The 23214-nt window shown below is 37.8% G+C and overlaps 1 protein-coding gene across 6 annotated transcripts in view; it reads left to right on the plus strand.

Annotated features, from left to right (window-relative positions):
- The window catches only part of LDAH (lipid droplet associated hydrolase), a 116831-nt gene that overhangs the window by 77101 nt on the left and 16516 nt on the right, over positions 1-23214 (plus strand). For 4 of the 6 annotated variants that reach the window (XM_007080722.3, XM_042982428.1, XM_042982426.1 and 1 more), the window contains 2 exons: positions 4801-5035; positions 19889-19971. In XM_007080722.3, the coding sequence (XP_007080784.1) occupies positions 4801-5035; positions 19889-19971 (318 nt within the window). Of the gene's footprint in view, positions 1-4800; positions 5036-19888; positions 19972-21234; positions 22402-23214 lie in introns of those variants that run through there. The other 2 variants (XM_042982429.1, XR_006215983.1) reach the window with 2 other exon arrangements.

Genomic DNA, 23214 nt, shown 5'->3' on the forward strand with positions numbered 1-23214 from the left:
ACAGGGAGGTCTGTTCAAGGGCTTGGAGATGTTGGAAAGCTATTGGATTCTTTACAGGTGCCTCCTGCAACAGAAGAGGCCTCATGCTGGCGCTTTCACACCCTGCTTACCCTGGTCTTCACCCCATGGTGGTTACTGCTGAATCAGGAAGGCTGTAGCCCAGTGGGAGGAGGGCTAAGTGGCAGGGGGAGGAAGAAGACCAAGTGTCAGAAAAGTCCTGGGATTCTAGAGCTGATCTCATTCCTGTCTGTGTTTGAATACACGGAGTTGGAGTTCACACTGAAAATGGCATCCAGGGAGGATTCTTTTAGCTGACTTTTCTCGGTTAGTCAGACTTCACAGAGATCCCATAACCTTTATGTGAATCTTTGTATATAATCTTTGTATAAACCCATTGCAGTACAGGCAGCTGGCTCTGACTGGAGGATTCTGGATCATCTCTGACGTTTTGGAGCCCAGATCATCTACATCACAAGTCCCCATGAGTGCCTTTATTAAATACACACAATCCATTTAGCTTCTTTTCTGCTTTGTACTTAAGAAGATGCTAAGGTGGCAGAAATTCCCAAATTCTAGCTGAGACCCTGCATTCATTCCAAATGCCTGTTGAGCATTTGCATGTATTGTTGCCAATGCAGCATTTAAAAAATCATCTGAAAAGACTGTGGCTCCCTGCTCCCAAAGAATGTCTTTTATTCACCACCAAGGCCACAAGGAATAGTACATTCTTATTTATGTGACAGAGGAGAAGACATAGTAGAGGTAAATTATTATGAGCAAAAAAGAAATATCTCAGCTACTGTTGAGAGAAAAGGAAAAGACTATAGGAAATGGCTGAGCACTCAGCTGACAGATATGACCAAGGAAAAACAAGAACGATGATTAGAAAGAAAAGAGTCCTCCATGGTTGCACCTTCAAATCCCTGTTCTTGGGGCACCTGGCTGGCTCAGTCAGTTAAGCTCCTGACTCTTGATTTCAGCTCAGGTCATGCTCTCACAGTTTGTTAGATCCAGCCCCGTGTTGGGCTCTGCGCTTACAGCCTGGAGCCTGCTTGGGATTCTCTCTCTCTCCCTCTGGAGCTCTCTCTTCCTCTCTCTCTTTCTCTCTCTCTGTCCCTCTCTCTTTTAAAATAAATAAACCTTTTTTAAAAAAATCCCTATTCTCTATTAGTAAGAGAGACACTAATAGACCATATATTAGTTCAAATTAAAGATCAACTTGAGCATTTGGTTAATGTCACCCAATGTTGCTATGGAAAAGGACTGTCAATGGTAGAGAATGAAAAAGACTCCACAAAAACCCACCTTTACTGTCAGCCCCTACCAGGAAAAGTGCATTCAGTTCATCCAGAAGGAGGAATGTAAATACAAAAGGGAAATGGCGAGTTACTGATACCTGAAATCAAAGGAACACACCCACAGCTGTAGTTGAACACAACCAGAGGCTTAAACATACATTGTAGAACAGCTCAGAGGTAGCATTACCTAATTTCTAAAAAAAGCATTTTGAATGAAAAAAGTAGTATCTGCATGATATGAGGTTGGACAAGAATTTTTTGAACTAGGCATAAAGAGAGGCACCTGAGTAGCTCATTCGGCTGAGCATCCAACTCTGATTTCGGCTCACGTCATGATCCCAGGGTTGTGGGATGGAGCCCCACATTAGGCTCTGTGCTGAGTGCAGAGCCTGCTTGAGATTCTCTCTTTCTCCCTCTCCCTCTCCCTCTCCCCTGCTCACTCACTGCCTCTCTCAAATACAATTTTTTTTTAAATTTTTTAAAAAAGAACTAAGCACCAAAAACAGTAAGTATAAAAGACTTAAATTCAACTGCATCAAACTTAAGAAATTAGGTCCATTGAGAAAAAAATAAGAGATGAACAGGCAAGCCAAGGACTGCAATGTGACAAAGGACTAGAATGTAGAATTAAAAAACAAAAACAAAACACACGCAAAAACACCTACAAATCAAGAAGAGAAAATGGCAGACAGCCTAATAGAAAAGGGTGCAAGAGACTTGAATAAGCACTTCAGGAGATATAGACAATGTCCAGTAAACACATAAAAGCTGTTCAACCTTACTGGTCATCAGAGAAAAAAAGGTCATAGTGAAAATATGTCAGGGTAGTTGAAATTACAAAGTTTGCCAGTACCAAATGTAGTGTGGATTTGTAACAATATGAACTCTCATGTCTGTTGGCATGAAAATCATTTGGAATCATCTACTAAAGCTGAACTTATGCATACCATATGACATAGAAGTTGTACTTTGTCATCAACAGAAATAACATACATACATGCATCAAAAGACACATATAAAAATGTTCCTAGCAGCATGTTTGTAATACCTCTGCACTGAAAACAACCCAGATATCTATCAGATAAAATAAATAGCAATATGTTTATGCAGTGGAAAACTATATAGCAAAGCTAATAAGCTATTGCTGCATATATCAACATGAATGAATCTTACAAACAGTGTTGAGAGAAGTAAAACACAAAAACATACTACATGATTGTATTTATGTAAAGTTCATTAACACACAAAATTAAACTATAGTGTTAAGAAATATGTATTAGTCTGCTCAAACTGCCATAAGAAAATACTGTAGACCAGGTGGCTTAAACAACTGACATTTATTTTCTCGCAGTTCTGCTGGCTGGAAATCCAAGATCAGCCTGCCAGCATGGACAGTTTCTGGTGAGACGTCCTGGCTGGTAGATAGCCACCTTCTCCTTGTGTGTTCAGCAGACCTCTTCTTTGAGTGTGCCTGGGAAGAGAGAATGAGCTCTCTGGTCAGTCTCCTTATAAGGATACTAATCCTATCTATCAGAGCCGCACCCTGTGACCTCATTTAACCTTAATTACCTATCTCTACATATAATCACAGTGGGAGTTAGGGCTTCAACTTATGAATTTGGGAGAGACACTTCAGTCTATAACAGGACAATAAGTATTAATGTAAAGCAAAATAAGGAAGTGATTATAGTATTAAGGAATGATAAGTATTGATATAAAGCAAAGTAAGGAAGTCAGGATAGAAGTAACCTAAGATGTGAGGAGAGGTAGGAGTTGGGATTAGAAGATGTCATGCTGTCAGTGTTTTGCTTCTGGAGCCACATAGCTGTTCATTTTATACATTATTTATTAAATTGCATATTCATATTTTATATGCTTTTCTGTATGTATCTTATATTTAGCTGAAACTTTTTTTTAAAAAAAGTAAAACTATTGTGTCCATTCTCGTTTCCTGTTCTACACTCTGTTAATACTGGTGATCTATTTCATTTATATTACTGTATTGTTAATAGGGACTGTGCTTAACTATTTGCCTTTTCTGATCCCCCATAGAAATTATTTTCATTAATTTTTAAAATATTGGTAGTACGTAATGGTAAATGTAAAATGTTTTAGCAATGCTCCTTTCTTGTGGAGTATTATTAAAATGTATTTCTTGACATCCTGATGAATTCAGTTGAATTATATTTTTGTCCTTAAACATTCTCCTGTGTATGTAGAGATTTCTAGCTTTGCTTGTTTCTAGCCTGCACTTTATTAAGGTTAAATCATTTGTTAGAAATGTATTTGGTCCTGTTAAAGATTATCTTTTATCGGTAACAGTAAGGAATAGAGGAGTGTTTCAAAAAGTGAACTATCCCCAAATATAATCAGTAAAAGAAATGCTGACTAGACACATAATTTTTTTTTTAAGTTTATTTATTTTGGGGTGGCTGGGTGGCTCAGTTGACTGAGTGTCCTAACTTCAGCTCAGGTCATGATCTCACTGTTTGTGGGTTCGGGCACCATGTTGGACTCTGTGCTGACAGACGTGGAGCCTGAACCCTGCTTCAGATCCTATGTCTCCCTCTCTCTCTCTGCCCCTCCCCTGCTCATGCTTTTGCTCTCAAAAATAAATAAATATTTTAAAAAAAAAATAAAGTGTATTTATTTATTTATTTTGAGAGAGTGAGCAGGAGAGGGGCAGAAAGAGGGAGGGAGGGAGGGAGGGAGGGAGGGAGAGAGAGAGAGAGAGAGAGAGAGAGAGAGAAGCCCAAGCATGCTCCACACTGTTAGCTCAGAGGCTAATGCAGGGCTCAAACTCATGAACCATGAATTCACAACTTGAGCCAAAGTCAGATGCTTAACCCACTGAGCCACCCAGGTGCCCTTAGAAACAGAGTTCTTTAGGGGCACCTGGGTGTCTCAGTCGGTTAAGCATCCAACTCCAGCTCAGGTCACGATCTCATGGTTTGTGAGTCCAAGCCCAACATCAGGCTCTGTGCTGACAGCTCGGAGCCTGGAGCCTGCTTCAGGTTCTGTGTCTCCCTCTCTCTCTGCTCCTCCCCCATTCGCACATTCTCTCTCTCTCTCTCTCTCTCTCTCTGTCAAAAATAAAAAAACATTAAAAAATTTTAAAAATAAAAGAAACAGTTCATTATGTAGCTCTACTTTCTTCTGTTATCATTAGTCAGTCGAGGTGGTATAACAAATGGTATATGAATTCCTAATTTCGGCAATCCTTCAAAGGGATTGTGAATTGCTGTCACAATCAGGAAGTTATCTAGGAATCTGATTTGCTCCTCGCCCTGAAAATTAACCCCAATAACTCAAGGGACATCCTTCTATGCTCCCCAGATTGTTTGTGCACTGAGAAGACAGCATATGGTGATTCTTCTCATTTAGAACAGATCTTCAGTCATATTCTGAAACCCAGTCATTTGTCAGTACTATACAAAAGAAACAGTAAAACAGCGGGTTATCCCTTAAGAAACTTCTCATCAAAGTATGTTTTTTATTGTAGATAATTCGCTCCTTTCTGCTTTTTCCAACAATCGAGCGACTATCTGAGTCACCAAACGGCAGGATCGCCACTCCACTTCTGTGCTGGCTTCGATATGCTCTCTATGTTTTTGGCTACCTTTTACTTAAACCATGGCCTGAGAAAATCAGGTCCCTGATAACAAGAATTGGCCTTCAAATGATGAACGTGCAGTACGAATTTTCGGTCCTGAATATATTGGAACCATTCTGCCTTGGTAAGCACATTTTAAAAGGTTTATGTTTATTCTTGTATCAGAAAGTAGTAAGAGAACAACCTCAGACAGTCCATGAATATCGAGCCCCAAAGCTTAAAAACAGACATAAAATAAAAATAGAAATAGAAGCTTTAATTTTAATTTCATCAAGCTTTCATTGTAAACCTTACCCTTCTGATTCTCCCCTCTTGCTGCCAGATGGTGGGAAGGAATATTTGCAGGAGTCTAGCGTGTGCCCTGTTAGTCCGGTGTGAGAAATTAACAGAAACCAGCCAAGGAAACCAGGCCAAATATTCCCATAGAGGGAACAGGCTATGCTTTTATTTTTCCTCTTTAAATGTTTTTGGAGGAGTTTAAATGATAAAAGTAATAAATAATAGTCATGGTAATACAACACTGGGTATTGTGCTGAGTATATTTTCTGAATGTGCCAGGGAACATTTGCTACTTTATCTTTTGCCTTCAACCTTTGTTTTTAAATGTAATCTACCTTTGTAGGTTAATACTAATTCATAGAATGCTTATAAATTATTTTCATAATAATATAATCCTTTTTAATCTATACCTCAAGAGGTTATTGCAGAATTAAATATGATAATATATGCAATGTGTCTATATAAGATTTTATTTATAATAAGCCTCCAACGAATGATATAACAACAGTTGCAGCAGCAGCAGCTAATGGCACCGTTCTAAGCTTTTATTTGTAGTTCTCAAAACTAATCAGGTTTGGGTATTTTACTGTCCCTGTTTTACAGATGAAGATACTGAGGTACAGAGAAGTTACATGATTGGCACAGTCACACAACTAGTGGGTAGTGTTTAAACTTTGACTGTCTACCACTGTGCTAAGCTTCCTTTTACCATAGTTGCTACTATTGTCTTTCTGCCCCAGTTAATCATAATGGCAAGACTCCTGAAGAAAGTTTACCGTGTTCACCTGTGTTAAGAGCACCACACAGTCATGTACATAATGAATCCAGGAACAAGTCACAGCCCTGTTGTACAGCTACAGATTGATTATACAAGGTTATTTTTCCAAATATGTAGCAAGAAGCAATCATTACAAGTACAAGTTCAATATATTTTCTGTATTTTTATGGATTTTTGTCTGCTCCATACTTTCCCCAATGTCCATTCTTTATTACAGCCTTAGCATAGCAATGGAAGAAGATGAGATAGGAAGAAAGGAAGCAAAAATAAGGACAGTTATAAAAATCACCAAAGATTGAAGTTGGAGAAGTCCCTTAAAGAAGGATAAGGTCCAGCCCTTTATCCTTCCCTCATATTATAGAAGAGAAAGAGATGGCCTAAGTGAAAATAGTATTGACTGCAAGTCAGAAATGCTCAATTCTCATTTTGGTTTTGCTTTGGTTTTGCTTACTCGTTTTGGTCCAGACTTACTCTGTGACTTCAGTTTAGTCCCTTCCCCTGTCTGGCCCTCAGTCATTGTTCAAAACAAAGGTGAGACTAGATGATCTCTAAAGGAACAGTACACTTTGGAAATTATTTGAAACCAAAATGGAAGTTACGTGAAATTCTGGCAAACATGTATAAAATTACTCCACATTTACTTCAATAAATCATTTTATTTTTCTTTACAGTTTTTCCCCCTTTGGTATTTTTCTTTTTACCCTATAGAGGGAACTATAAAAAGCATTTTCCAGTTAGGGACTCCATTTTTCTCCAAGGAATTCTGCTTCCAGGAGGATGGTATAGGTGTACTTTTCCCTGCTTTTCCTACTAAGTGCTAAAACCCCTGCATATTAGGGAACACGGCAAACAAAAAACCTTGACAAATAGAAAACAAATAATAAAATGGCATACAAGCTCTAACATACCAATAATTACATTAAATGTAAATGGAAAAAATACACCAATTAAAAGACAAAGATTGACAACATGGATTAAAAAGCATTACCTAAGTATATGCTATCTTCAGACAACCTAGTTCAAGTATAATTATATATACATAGATTGAAAGTAAAAGAATGGGCAAAGATACATCATGTAAACAATAATCAAGAGGAATAAGGAATGACTGTATTAATATCAGATAAAGTAGACTTCAGAACAAAAAAAAAATTACCAGGGACAGAGAGGGACATTGCACAATAATAATAAAAGGTTTAGTCTACCAAGAAGACAGAAGGCAGCAATCCTAAACATGTGTGCACCAAACAAGACAGCTACAAAATATATGAAGCAAAAACCAATAGAATTGAAAGAAATAATGGACAAATACACGATTATTGTTGGATACTTAAGCACACCTCTCTCAATAGTTGATAGAACAAAACAGAAAATTAGCAAGGATGTAGAAGAATTCAACCACAGTGTTCACCCAGCAGGACTTAATAGACATTTATAGAACACTTCACCCAAAACATGAGTTTCTGATAGGCATTAGGTAGACAGCTACCTGTGCTTTTCTTATACCTCCTTAGAAATATGTTCCAGGGGTGCCTTTTCTTATACCTCTTTAGAAATATGTTCCAGGGGTGGCTCAGTCAGTTAAGCGTCCCACTTGGGCTCAGGTCATGATCTCATGGTTCGTGAGTTTGAGCCCCACATTGGGCTCTGTGCTAACAGCTCAGAGCCTGGAGCCTACTTCAGATTCTGTGTCTCTCTCTGCCACTACCCTGCTTGTGTTCTGTCTCTCTGTCTCTCTCTCTTTCTCAAAAATGAATAAACATTTAAAAAAAAAAATAGAAATATGTTCTAAACTCAAACCAGGACACGGAGTATACAAAAGTTTTATTTGTTTTTCTATATACATTTAGTAACTATGTAACACATATGATATATAGTCAAGTATTTAATGTTTTTAACCAAAAGATAATTAAAGATGTTTTCCAATTTTTCTCTACCAGAGTTATAAGCACCCTTTTAGAGAAGTAGGCTGTATAAGCTGCACTTCAGAGAAAGGAATCTTCCTTTCAGCTATAGTGATTGACCTCCTGCTGCATCTTTCAGTGGCCCCAAGTGCAGGCATTCAGGAACAAGATAGTTTGGACGTGACACACTATCCTCCCAGACTCAAGGCAACCAGAACCTTCTAGCCACATTGCTGCCTGGGGAGCCCTGGGATTCCTTTTTCACACAACAACCCCTGTAGAGTTACACTATGTGCAAATTAGACTCTAAAGCAGACTGAGCCCTCAGCTGCCTTCCTTCATCTCTGTTCCAAATAACTAACGTGCAAACATACTTTTGGAACATAGCTCTCCTATTTCAGACATCCTTCCTTCTCTGATGTTCTGTTCTCTTTGTTCTAGATCAGGCCTTCTGATGTCCATGTAAGCAGTACTTTGGCGGTCTCTTTTTTTCCCCATTACTCACTCAATCTGTGTAACTTTGGGTAAAGGGAAAGCAGGTAAAAATTACTCATCTTTCTTCTTTGGGTTCTTGGTTCATTGTCTACTTGGGTTTTAGTTAAGTCTCATAGTAGTGATCCTAGGCTGATCCTTAACCAAGCATTTTAATCATGCTAGCCAGTCTCTTCCTACCTATCCCCTTTGGGTCTCATATCACCCTTGCCTCCTCTTGCAACAAGTACCATAGAAGCTGTTTTGCCTGGGCTTGCCCTGGCAATCCTTTAGGCAATTCCTATTACCTTGCTTACTACAAAAGGAAGAAGGTCCCAGCTGAGAAATACCCATACTAATAAGACCCTGGCTTTTGCAGGTGATTAGTGGACTTCTTCCAAGCTTATATCCCATGAATGGTAAATGTAATCAGTATTCAGACCAGCCACTTGAATCAGCAGCATGATTTTTAGGTTACCCAAAGAGAGGGTTTATCAAGACAAAGGAAGACCAGCTCCAAGATCATTCTCAGAGTCTGTGCAATCTGTGACATCCTCTGTAGACCTGTTTCTCTGGCTTTCCTGTCATCCAAAGAGTGACCTTGAACATGCCAGCTTGACTTTTAGGAGGGCTTGCAGTATTTGCACATTATGTAATGTCTGTGCTTTAGTAGAAATCTTACAGAAACAAACGGAGGAAGTTTGCTAGTCCAAGTAGTGGATAATAAATCCTGCCCTATCTAGATAGAAACTGATTTTCTGTATCCTTTAGTTTATACACATATTTTTTTGTTGTAGTAAGGTCTGAAAAATTCAAGGAACCAAAATATTCAAGTATTTCAAATGCTGTTGCCCTTTTGGCAAAGACGGCCCTTCCTGTAGGCTGAGATTCTGTGTATTAGCCTCCTTCACCAAACTGAGTGAGTAAAACCACTTCCTATCCATCATTCAAAGAGTAGCCCTAATTCAATTACCATACTTTATAAACTTTACCACAGTGTCCATCAGATGAATTTACATAATTAAATTGTTTTAAGTGTTGTTTTCAAAGAAAATATATGAGGTTTTTTACTTTAATTCTGGAATGTTTGCTACTACATATTTTCTTTACAATAGATGTTCTTCTATTTCATTAGACATAGGCTTTTCACTGAGACAGCTAAATTGGATTTCCCGATCAAAGCTGAAAGCAAATATATTTTAGCTTAGCAGTATCACAGGTCAAGATATTTAACTTTAAAAAATATTCTGGGGTCTTTTCATTAGGCCAAATGGATGTTTTAATTCCTCTCAGTTACCTAACTAGAAAAACAGTGCAGAGACAAAGGTCATTCCTGGTAGGTTATGTTATTTTGTTGCATACATTCTTGTAAAAATCGAAACAAAAAACAAACAAACAAAAACTTTCATTATCTTTCCTTTACTTGATCTATATGGAAATAGCTTTTTAAAACATGTATAATGATATGAAATGAACTTTTCAATGAACTGAAACATAAGCTTTATTACGGAATCAAATTTCTTCTCAAAATATTTTTAATCCAATCAGAATAATTTTTTGAATAAGACAAAATCAGACTCCTTTGTTACCTCTCCTCTCATTTATGTGTGTAGCTTAGAAAAATCTATTTATAGAAGGCAACTATAGCTTTACTAATTAACGGAAGTTTAGCCTAAAATGCAGCATGAAGGAGAAGTTGTGTGTGTGTGTGTGTGTGTGTGTGTGTGTGTGTGTGTGTGTGTGTGTGTAGTCAGTATTAAGATTTAGGACAAAAGTTGATTGGATACAACACTAGAATATCATCTCTGGTTTAGAATTAAATCATTCAATGAAGGTTTTACTATGTTTTTCTAAAGAAACATATATATATAATCTGCCACTCTAAAAAGCTGTATTATTTTTTCTAAAAAAAATACCTTCAGTTGTGGTTTTCACTTTGGTGAACTTAGTGTCACAGAAATAAGATGATCTGTTTGCAGACTAAATGGATAGTTATAATCATCAGTATAATGGCAACATCAAACGAACTGAAGCATTCTGTGGAGCCCTACTAGTGGCCCTGGGCCACCTGCCACCACAACAGCAGGACAACTTGGCTTCCAGTGCCCAAGCTCTACTTCAGACAACTATGTATGCATCTCCCCCAAACTTCCTGTTGTATCATTAATTGTGGGTTTACTTACCTCTGCATTGTCCCCCACTGCTGAGACCAGTGCTTTATGAGGCCTAATTTTCGGCCAGTCTCAGCAGAAGCTCTTAGACTGTCCCCGCGCCTGGAGTGATTTGTCCCAGTCTTATACCACTACCTCCCCGCCGGGCTCACCGGTGTCAGTGTGCTTCTGCCTCCACTTCTGGCCTCCATTGTGGCCAGACATCAGCTCTTGCACCGCTTCAAGGAAAGCAGCAGGTTTTTCCTCTCACCACCCCCCATCCCCCCCAAAAAAACCAACACCAGCTCAGTCCCTTCCCATTTCATTTAACAACCCTCGCTGACACCTGCCATGAACCAAATACTCAGATAAGCACTGGAAAGAGTAATAAATGAAATATAGCTCCTGCCTTTAAGTTAACTTCCAGCATGGAAGAATTTTAATACATCACCATTAGGGCTGTCATGAGAATAACCACAGGACATGAGTAGTACCAATAAAGGAGAAATCAGTTCTACCTAAGTAAGGAAGGGAAGAGAAGACAAATGAATTCAGACATGAAGATGAGTTGGGATTTTTCCAGAAAGATGAAAAATCACATCAGTACAGGTAACTGAGGTCAGCAGAAGGCAGTGTTCTGTCGTATATTACGTGTACTTGGAAGCGCTTAGTGACGCTTAGTCTGGCCTGTGAGATGCAAGTCCCACTGGTCCCTCCAGCGCCGGCCCCCACTCCTTTTGTTCCATTAGCCACTCTCCTGCAACGTGAAGGCCTGTAGTGACACTTGAACACTAAGCAGGTTCAGAAGATATGGTAGCAAATAAAATAGAGTATCGGACTCCTTGGCGAGTTTTTTTACACCTGTATTTAGATTTGTAATGGAAAAAAAAATAAACAACTCACACTCTCCGAAATCATTCTCTTTCCTTCATGTTTTTGTTTCCATTACTCCTACTTCTGGATATTTCCTTCACTGTGGTGCTTGAAACTCTGAATTCTGCTGGGTTTCCAGGAATGCTGTTGACAGTCATTGCCAAGAGAAATGTGTTTTCCCCTTAGGAAATTACATGTCCATTTGGTATTATTATTTCTGACCACTGTGTTGTGTTATGAGCATTTCTGAGGAATGAAAAAAAAATGGCTTCCTTGGAGCAATTACAGGAAAGGAAGCTGGTATGTTACTTTCTTAAAAAATAAAAAAAGTATACTTAGATGAGAAATTATCAGGAGGAAAAATGGAAAAAAAGGTAGGGTGAGATACATTCCCTGATAAAAACTTTACTTTTAGAAATATAAAATTCCTTACCAAGTTATTCAGATTTTTAAGTTGTTTCTAATTGAGGAATGACACTACAGAAAAGTGATTAAAACATAAATGTTTTTACCTCCCGTGAATTATCCCAAAGCAAACTCCCATATAACTCCCACTCATCTCAAGAGTCACCATTGCCTGGATCTCAGAAACCTCCCTAATGGCCCTGCACATCCAGAAATCCACTTCAGAGCTCATTCAGGTTGTTGGAAAAGTCTGGTTTGTGTGGCTTTATGACTGAGGTCCCCATTCTCTTGCTTACTGTGAGCCGGGGGTCCCTCTCAGCTCCTAGAGATCACTTTCCATTCCTGTCTACATGCTCCATCTTCAAACCAGCAATGGTACCTCTAATCCTTTTAGCACTTTGAATCTCTAACTACCTCTTCTCCCACCAGCCAGAGGAAAACTCAGATTTTGAAGGACTTATGTGATTAGGTTGGGCCCACCAGGATAATCACCCTTAAAGTCATCTCTGCTCTGTAACGTAACCCAGTCATGGGGGTAATATGTCATCAGATTTACAGGTTCCACCCACACTCAAAAGGGAGTGGATTCCGGGAGGGCAAGGATTATTTGTTTCAATTTAGAATTCTGCCTGCCACAGACCACCTATTTTCTGCTGCTCTTCAATACTACCTCTGTCAGAAATCCAGTATCCACATATGTGTAGGATATATGGAAGAGTTTGTGTAGAATCAACATTATTTCTTCCTTAAATATTTGGTAGAGTGGACTAATGAAGTCCTCGTGCCCTGGGGTTTTCTTTGTGAAAAGGCTTTAAATTACAAATTTAATTTCCATGATATAAGACTTTTCAGGTTATCTATTTTCAAGTAAGCTTAAAACTTTTGTCTTTGTTGTAGATTTTGTACGTTTTTATCTAAGTTGTTGAATTTCCCAGCATAAAGTTGTCCATAAAATTACCTTGATTATCTTTTTTGGCATCTGTAAAATCTATAGGATGTCACTTTTCTTTCCTGATATTTAGTAATGTTTTATGTCTTATGTCTTCCCACATGTTGTTTTTTCCTGATCAGTCTGGCTCAAGGTTCATCAGTTTTACTGAACTTATTCTTGGTGTCATTTATTTTCCCAACTGTTTTTCTGGCTTCTATTTAATTAATTTCTGCTATGAACATTCTTATTTATCCTGCCTACTTTGAAGTTAATTTTCTTTTTCTGGTTTCTTACAGTGGAACAGAGGTCATTTATTTGAGATCTTTTTCCATTTATAAACTGGGTTTTTGGTGCTTTATAAACTTCTCTCTAAATACTGCTGTGGTCATGTCGCACAAATTTTGATATGTTGTGTTTTTCTTTTTATTCACTTCACAATGCTCTTTTATTTCCCTTTAGATTTCCTCTTTGACCCAGGGGTTATTTAGAAATGTGTTACTTCATTTCTAGATATTTGGAGATTTTCCAGATATCTTTCTGTTATTGATTTCTAATTTGGTTCCATTATGGCCAGAGAGTGTATTTTGTATGATTTTGTTTTAACGGACTGATACATGTTTTATGGACCAGGATATGACTTAACTAGGGAAATGCTCTATGGATACTTAAAAAGAATGTATATTCTGTTCTCATTGGGTAGACTGTTCTATAGATGTCACTTTGGTCAGGTTGATTGATGGTGTCCTTTTCTGTATCTTTACTGATTTTCCTCTCTAACTGTTCTGTCAGTTATTAGAAGATATCAGGGTGCCTGGGTGGCCCAATCAGTTAAGCATCCGACTCTCAGTTTCAGCTCAAGTCATGGTCTCACAGTTTGTAAGTTAGAGCCCCCCATCAGCCTCCGCACTGACAATGTGGAGCCTATTTGGGATTCTCTCCCTCTCCCTCTCTCTCTGCCCCTCCCTGCTCATGCTCGCTCTCGCTCTCTCGCTCTCTCTCTCAAAATAAATAAACTTTAAAAAATTAATTATTAGAAGATGAGTATTGAAATCTCTGACTATATTTGTGGATTTGTCAGTTCCTTTTTGAATTTCTGTTAGTTTTTACTTCATGTACTTGAAGTTCAAACATACCAGGTGCATAAACATTTAGGACTTTTATTTATTCCTGATGAATTGACACTTTATCACTACAGAATCACCCTCTTTATCTCTGGTAGTATTATTGGCTCTGAAATCCATTTTGTCTGATATTGATATAGTCATTCTACTTTTCTTTTGACTAATGTTAGCATGATTTATTTCTGTTTTTTAACTTTTAGTTTATTTATGTCTTTATATTAAGATCCATTTCTTACAGGCAGCAAATAGTTGAATCTTGGTTTCTTACCTACTTTGCCTTTTGATTTGAATGTTGAGACAATTTGTATTTAATGTAGTTGTGAATAGAGCTGGGCTTAAATCTGTAATCTTGATATATATTTTCTATTTGTCTCCTATGTTCTTTGTTCCAATTTTGCTTTTTTCTACCTTCCTATGAGTTAATTGGATATTTTATGCTTTCATTTTATCTCCTGCATTGGCTTATTAGTCATTCTTTGTTTTGCTGTTTCAGTGGTTGCTTTAGGATTTACAATCAACATTTTTAACTTTTACAGTCTTCAAATGACTTACCATTGAAGTATACCATAAGAAACTTAACAACAGTAATAAGCCTTTTCTCCCTCCTAGCATTTGTGATATTGTTGTCATATATTTTACTTCTTTGATATGGTATTACTATTTTCTCTTTAAACAGTCAGTTGTCTTACAAAGAGGTATAAATAAAAATTGTATTTTAAATTTACCCACATAATAACTATTTCTCTTTTTTTTAAGGAGAGAGAGAATCCCAAGCAGGCTCTGCATCTCCAGCACATAGCCTGACATGGGGCTTGAACTCATGAACCCTGAGATCATGATCTGAGCCAAAATCAAGAGTCAGACGCTTAACCAACTGAGCCACCCAGGCGCCCCATCTGATGTTCTTGTGCAGATACAATCTCCATCAGATATCATCTTTTTGCTCCAAGTATTTCTCGTAACATTTCTTTTACTTCCACTGGTAGTTAATTCTTTCAGTTTTTGTATGTCTGAAAGCTATTTTCATTAACTATAAAATTCTAGATTGGCAGGCTTTTTTTTTCTTTCATTACTTTAAAAGTATTCCTCCACTGTCTCCTAGTTACATCATTTCAAGAAGAAATCTGCTGTCATTTTAAGTTTTGGTTCCTCCGTAAGTAAGATGGTTGACCCTTAAACAATGTGGGGAATAGGGGCGCCAACCCCCCATGCAGTCAAAAATCTGTGTATAACTTTTGACTCCCCAAACACTTAACTATTAATAGCCTGTTGAGCAGAAGCCTTACAGATAACATAAACAGTTAACACATATTTTGTGTATTACATGTATTATATACTCTATTATCACAATAAAGTAAGAGAAAAAAAATCATAAGGAAGAGAAAATATATTTACAGTACGGTCCTGTATTTATCAAAAAGAATCCATGTTTAAGTGGACCCACACAATTCAAACCCATGTTGATGAAGGATCAACTGTGTATCATTTTTCTCTACTTTTAAGATTTTCTCTTTATACTAGTTTGAAGCAATTCCTTAGGTACTTTAATATAGTTTTCTTCATGGTTCTTGTGCTTTGGGATTCTTTGAGCTTCTTGGATTTGTAGGTTTATGGTTTTAATATTTTAATATTTTTTCAGATATTTTTTTCTGTGCTTCCCTCCTTCAAAGACTCCAATCACATGGTGTATGATGCCACTCTGAAGTTCACTTGTGGTTCACTGATGTTCTGTTCTTGCCCCTGTCCCCCTCTCCCCCACTCTCTTTCTCTGTGTGTTTCCCTTTGGATAGTTTCTATTGCTGTCTTCAATTCACTAATTTTTTTTTAATGATGTCTGCTCTGCTATTATCCCATCTAGTGTATTTTTCATCTCTAGAAGTTTGATATGGTCTTTCTTATATCTTCCATAATTCTATTTAACACGTTCAATATTTCTCACTTCTCAAATATATGGTATAGGTTATAGAACTTTCAATATCTGCAAATACCAATTTTTTTAAAATAGGTTAATTTTGATGTAATTAAAATGCCATAAAACTCACTCCTTTTAAGTGCACAATTCAGTGTTGTTGTTGTTTTTTTAGTATATTCTCAGAGTAGTGCAACCATGACAACTATGTGACTTTAGAATATTTTCATCACCTCAGAAGAATCCCCATGCCCATCACTCACCATTTCCCCCTTACCCCAGTCCCTGACAACCACTAATCTATTTTCTCAATGTATTTCTCAATGTATTTCTCAATATATAACGGACATTTAATTATAAAAGGAATTATACAATATAATAATATATATACAATATACAATATAATACAATACAACATTATATACAATATTATATACAATATATATTGTATACAATATACAGTATAATAATATAATTGTATACAATATATATTGTATATTATATACAATATAATAATAGCCTTTTGTGACTTGCTTCTTTCATTTAGCATGATGTGTCCACGGTTCATTCATGTTGTAGCATGTATTAGTACTTCATTATTGCTCAGTAATATTCCATTGTATGGCAGTATCATATGTTTCTTTTCCATTTCTCATTTGATGGCCATGCACATTGTTTCTACTTTTGGGCTATCACGAACAATGCTGCTATACATATTCCCACAAAGTTTTGTGTGGACCTCTGTTTTCAGGTCTCTTGGGTTTATTTACACCTACAATTGGAATGGCTAGATAGATGCAGTAACTCCATATTTAACATTCTGAGAAACTGTCCAACTGTTTCCACGGTGCATGTACCAATTTACAGTGCTACCCACAATGTATGAGGGTTTCAGTTTCTCTGCATCCCTGTCCACACTGACTTTCGTTTGTCTTTTTTCTTGTAGCATCCTGGTAGGTGTGATGTGGTATCACATAGTTTTGATTGCATTTCATTGATGGCTAATGATGTTGAGCATCTTTTTACATGCTTATTGGCCATTTGTACATCTTCTTTAGAGTAATGCCTGTTTAAGTCCTTTGCCCATTTTTAATCAAGTTTTTGTCTTTTTACTGTTAAATTGTAAGAGTTCTTTATATATTCTGGATACTAGATCCTTATTAGATGTACAGTTTTCTTTCATTCTATGGGTTATCTTTTCACTTTTCTTGACAGTGTCCTTTAAAGCACAGTGTTAATTTTTATGAAAACCAGTTTATTTTCCCTTTTCTCACTTGTGCTTTTAGTGTCATATCTTAGAACTCATTACCTAATCTGAGATCATAAAGATTTATTCCTATGTTTCCTTGTAAGAGTTTTATACATTTAGTTGTTAAATTTAGGACTGTGATCCATTTTTAATTAATTTTTGTGTATGGTATGAGATAATGGTCCAACTCATTCTTTTGCATTGTGTATATCCAGTTTTCCCAGCACCATTTCTTGAATGTTTACCAATTTTATTATCTTTGTCACTTTTGGGTCAGTTTTTATTAATTTTTTTCCTTATCTTGGGTTGTATTTTCCTGCCTTGCATACTTGATAACTTTTTATGGGATGCTTTACATTGTTAATTTTACTTTGTTGGATGCTGGGTATTTTTGTATTTATGTAGATGTTCTTAAGCTTTGCTATGGGACAGTTATGTTACTTGGAAATAGTTTGATCCTTTCTGTTCTTGCTTTTAGGCTTTATTAGTTGCTTACAGAACAGCATTTAGTTTAGGGCTAATTTTACCCCTCTACCAAGGCAAAAAACCTTTCCAAGTTCTTTAGTTGATACACCTTTTTTTAATGTTTATTTTATTTTTATTTTTGAGAGAGAGAGCGAGAGAGCATAAGCAGGGGAGGGGCAGAGACAGAGGGGACACAGAATCTGAAGCAGGCTCCAAACTCTGAGCTGTCAGCACAGAGCCCAACACAGCCTCACAAACGGTGAGATCATGACCTGAGCCAAAGTCGGGCACGGAACCGACTGAGCTACCCAGGTGCCCCGATACACCATTAATTACAAGACTTTTCTGCTAGGCTGGTAGGAACAGTAACTACTTCCAGTTTGGACACTGTTCCATCTAAATCCTTTCAAGTGGTTCTTTCCCCAGCTTCTGGTGGTGTCTCACATGATAGTGCCAATCAGTACATAGCTGGAGCTGAAGAGGAACCCTCTGCAGACTCTGGAGCCCCTCCTTCAGTAGCTCTCCCCCCCTCCACTACTCTGCCCTACAAAACCACCACACTGACCTCCCCATACCACCTCTGCCTTGTTTGAAAATGTGCCCAGAATTTGTTTTAATCAGCTGTGGCAAAATGACAGATATGGAGAACAACTGCCTTTGGAATAAGAGTTTATTACCCACAGCTCCTAAGAGGAGACAGGGTAGAAGGAAGGCATGAGGAAGGTTCAGGGATGCTAAGAGTCACCTTATTGGAAGGAAAGATTATAGACACTCATTAATTCTAGACCGCAGTAGGAAAAAAATACGTTTTACAAAATTTTAGGTACAGCTAACCATTCAGTGAATAAAAACAGAATTTATGCATTCAGACTATTAGTGAAAAGAACTTTTTAAAAGATAGTAAAGGGGCGCCTGGTGGCTCATTCAGAAGAGCATGCAACTCTTGATCTTGAGGTTGTGAGTTCAAGCCCCACACTGGGTGTGGAGATTACTAAAATGAATAAATAAATTTTAAATAGATAAATAGGAAAAGAAAACTCATCGTTCACACGAAAGGGTGTGGAAAGAAGAGTTAGAAATCACAAGCAAGTGAAGCATATACAAAACAGGATGACAGGAGTCAGACCAAATATCCTTTAGATCAATAGATGTGACTATGTTAAGTCCTTTATTTAAGAGATACTTTCAAATTATGTTTTTAAAGAAGCCTGTGATTTAAAGAGACATACTTAAAACAAAATAAGAAAAGATTGAAAATAAAGAAAAGGACACATATACCAGGCAGTGATGACAAAAAAAAAGCCAAGTGACAATAATACCAATCAAATGAAAAGGAACACGGCATTGAATGAAAGTTTTCATAGTAGTACAAGAAAGCCGCATAAATTCATGTTGTCTCTTGTTTTCTTCTTTCTCGGGTGTGTGACATCTTGAAAGGGAGAGGGTCAGTTTTGCTCATTATGCAGTCAGTACAATGGGACTAACCCTCATTAAAAACGTTTAGCCTTTAGGGGCGCCTGGGTAGCGCAGTCGGTTAAGCGTCCGACTTCAGCCAGGTCACGATCTCGCGGTCTGTGAGTTCGAGCCCCGCGTCGGGCTCTGGGCTGATGGCTCGGAGCCTGGAGCCTGTTTCCGATTCTGTGTCCCCCTCTCTCTCTGCCCCTCCCCCGTTCATGCTCTGTCTCTCTCTGTCCCAAAAATAAATAAAAAACGTTGAAAAAAAAAATTAAAAAAAAAAAAAACGTTTAGCCTTTAAATTGACTTTAAACCCTTTTTTTTTTACATTTATTTATTTTTGAGAGACAGTGTGTGAGCAGGGGAGGGGCAGAGAGAGAGAGGAGAGGGAGACACAGAATCCGAAGCAGGCTTCAGGCTCCAAGCTATCAGAACACAGCCTGATGTGGGGCTCAAACCCACGAACCGAACCGTAAGATCATGACCTGAGCCGAAGTCAGACGCTTTACCAACTGAGCCACCCAGGCGCCCCTTGACTTTAAACCCTTTTAGTTGTATCTTTAATATAAAAAAAAAAAAAAAAGGGTCAGGATAGTTTCACATTAGTAACTGCATGCAGTTTCCCTGGTATACATGATTTATCTGTGAAAGTCTGTGCTTCTAATCCTTAAATCATAAAAACACACTGATCAGGTGCACTACACGCCATCTACTGAGGTGTCTGACATTAGGCCATCGTACTGCTGTGTGTTGCTATTGAGAAAGGCAGGTGAGAAGAACAGGTTCTTTTGTGGGACATGCTCTTGCTTCCGGAGGCCATGCACACTGCCTGACTCACACGCCTCTCTTGGCCTAGTGATATCTCACATCAGGTAGTGCTTGCTGAAAGGAAAAGGGGGAACAGGAATTAAATACAGTGCATTTGACATGTGTGTTTGTTCTGCATATTCCAAGTGTTTGACTCTTTTTTTTTTTTTTTTAATATAGCTAATGTTGTCTACCTTGGAGGCCAAGAAATGATGAAAGTGGTGGAGAGAGACAACGAAACCATAAGGGCACATTTATCTAAGGTAATCACTTTAATGCTGCAAAGCAGTAAGTAGATGGGCAGCAAAGTTTACTGAGCATGAAGGGCTAGAACTGGTTAGAGTCTGTAAGACCTCAAGGGTTTGTATATTTCATACAGAGTTCTACTTCTAGTTAAAATATGGCAGTTCTAAAAGTTGCGTAGGAAGGAAGTAAAGCTGACTACATACTTAAATATATACTTAAATATAGTTTACCACCTGTTTTTGTTAGGGTTTTTTTTTCATAATCAATGCTTCTCTCTAGGGCCTTATTCTGAGAAGACTCTCAATAATATTTATAGAATAAATGAGTTATATTAACATGTGAGTAAAACACTGGACAAGAACTGACATCACTATGACCTGTTGACTCAGCTTGTCTTTCTTTACTCCCCAGTGCATTAGAGTAGGAGTGTCCAGCTTTTACACCAAGACCAGATTTCTATACAAGCAGATGCAGAAAGGCCAAGATTGAAATATTTAGTACTTGGGAGTTACTGCTGCAAATTAGCTAGAGTCTTACACGAACACATTTGGAAGCACCAGACCCTGAAACTGTGAGGGTGCCATGGTTTAGAATATGTCTCAGTACCCTAGAATTTAGGTGGCCCTGGTACTCCCATGGCATCACTTGTCTGTCTGTTCATCCTGAATAGGATAGAGCTGCACTGTCTAAATAGGATAGCTGCCAGCCACATGTGGTTTCTTGTGGCTGGTCTGAAAGGAGATGTGCAATGAGGGTAACATACACATTGGATTTCAGAAACTTAGTACCCAAAAGGGGTACATGTTGAAATGATAATATTTTAGACCACTGAATTAATAAATAAAATAGATTATTAAAAGTAATTTCATCCATTCCTTTATGCTTTTTAGTATAGTTACTAAAAAATTTTAAATTACATTGTGCCTTTATGTTTCTGTTGGGCTGTGCTAACCCAGAGCTTTATAGTCAGTGCTGAACTGTGGCATCTGCTGGGTATAATGCAGCGCCCTTACTGAGTGGCCAGCATACAGGGCCCGGGAGCCTACAGTCTACAAGTAAAATTTTAGATACCCCACCCCAGGTTTAGAATGTCTTTATAAGCTTTGAGACTTTGACTTAAACTTGCCACGGTGTTAATTTGTATTTCTAGAACCTCCCAATACACTTATCTTAAAGCATGAAATGTACATATGTTCTTTCAAAAAGTATTCTCAGAGTATTGATCTATAGTAGCTTCACTCAGAGAGAAGACTTTTGAAAATCTGTGTTTATCTTAACAGCCACAGTGGTCATCTTTTTCTAAAATAGCATTTGGCTAGAGACTGAAATTTTGAAGCCAGAAGGAAACCCTCACTAGCTGAATGGAGGAGGTTGGGGCCTCAGAAGGACACTCTCTCCAGGCCTTTCAGCTGTTTCCAGTCATTGAAGGATGTAAAAATTCAAGAAAAACAGTATTTTATTTTTCAGCTAGATTATAAGTGAATTTGTTTCAAAAAAGCATTTAAGTTCTCAAGGCTAGAAGTTCATAAAAACAACTCAATTCCCAGTTAATAATAAGACTGGCAGAAGCTCACTTCCAAAATTCACACTTGCTGAATGACTAGACCCGTCATGTGTCGAAGCCCATCTTACCACCTGTGTAAGCCAGCTGCTGTAAAATACTCATCATTTCGGGATTCTGTTTGTATGTTGTTCTCAGAAAGAGGTCAAAAGAAGGTGCTAACTTATTCCTGTCCTAAGTTAAATCCATATGCAAGTGTAATCATTCCCAGATCGAAGTCTGCTTATGGTAACTGTGGGAGCACTGCAAGTTTCCTGAAACTTTCAGGAGAGAAATACGGGAGTATAATGGTAGATGGCAGGCATTTCAAGGTTAATATTAACACAGTCACAAAAATAAACTTTTCCAACTACAGAAAACTGTTTTGTTTTGTTTTTAAGATAGCATTAAATGTACTTGTGGAATTTTGCAAAGTAAAGCATTGTTTAGTTTAATGATACAAAACTACCTTGCAGTTCATTGATTATCATTTGTACCGGCTAAGTTTGATCTCTCCACTAGAATAATATAGTTGCAATTCCTAAGTGAAACGAGGTACAGAGAGACAGGAAGTTTATTGCAACTTTTTTTCTGTAATGAAAAAAGAGGAAACATGCTGTAATTTAATATTGGTAAAAGTTGAATCAACATATGTTTCAGTCTTGCTTGAGAAAATAAGGAAACTTGAAAGGGTACATACTTTTAGGAAGATGGTGGGCAATGCCTCTTGCCTTCCAAACAACCCTGATAAGTAGTTTAGCTTGAAAACCGATTTCCAAGACTAGACATATCCCTTTTTAGATACTCTAGTCAAGGATACCCAGTCCCATTTCAGCCCAAACATATATGTTCAAAAACTTCATACCTATCCAGGGCTTCCCTTCCAGGGAAGGGCTTCCCTTCCAGCCCTTCCAGGGCTACCTTCCAGTGTGAAGACTTTTTGAGCCATATATTTTGTTACAAAGATCTTATAGTGTGTCTCAGATATTCCACTAATTTAAGACAGTTCTAAAAAACGCATCTTTGTGCCATCCAGTCAGGAAGCCACAAGAAAGTTAGTCTAAAAATAGTCTCTCTGCTACATCATGTGGATGGCTTTTGGATTCTTTCTCATCTTCTAGAAAACTATCATCACCAGGCTTTGGTTCTAAATTCAGATTTTCTACCACTGGATTTCCATTGTCCACATGAAGAGAACTTTTTATCTTCTTTAGGAAACTGGACCTTTTTAACTATGAAAAATCCACGAGGCTGATTGCCTGCCTGCCTGCCTGCCTGCCTGCCTTCCTTCCCTCCCAACCTCCCTCCCAGGTCTAGAGACTTTATATACAGTATCAGACAGTTATGTTTATTAGCAGTGCTTTAATACTACATAAAATTATGTCCCTTTCCTGAAGCAAATATACCAGACTCATAGTTATTGCCAAAAGACTATACTGTGTCCTTTGGCATCATAGGTTGTGTTCTTTCTTCACCTGACTGAATCCTATCTGCCCTTTAAAGTTCATTTATTTAGGGGCACCTGGGTGGCTCAATCAGTAGAGCATCTGATTCTTGATTTTGGCTCAGGTCAGGATCTCATGATCCGTGAGGATTCATGAGTTCGAGTCTCACGTCCAGCTTCACACTGACAACACAGAGCCTGCTTGGGATTCTGTTTCTCCCCCTCTTCTGCTCAAGCTGCTGTTCTCTCTCAAAATAAATAAACTTTAAAATGTAT

This window comes from Panthera tigris, chromosome A3, assembly GCF_018350195.1.
Source record: "Panthera tigris isolate Pti1 chromosome A3, P.tigris_Pti1_mat1.1, whole genome shotgun sequence".
Lineage (NCBI taxonomy): Eukaryota > Metazoa > Chordata > Mammalia > Carnivora > Felidae > Panthera > Panthera tigris.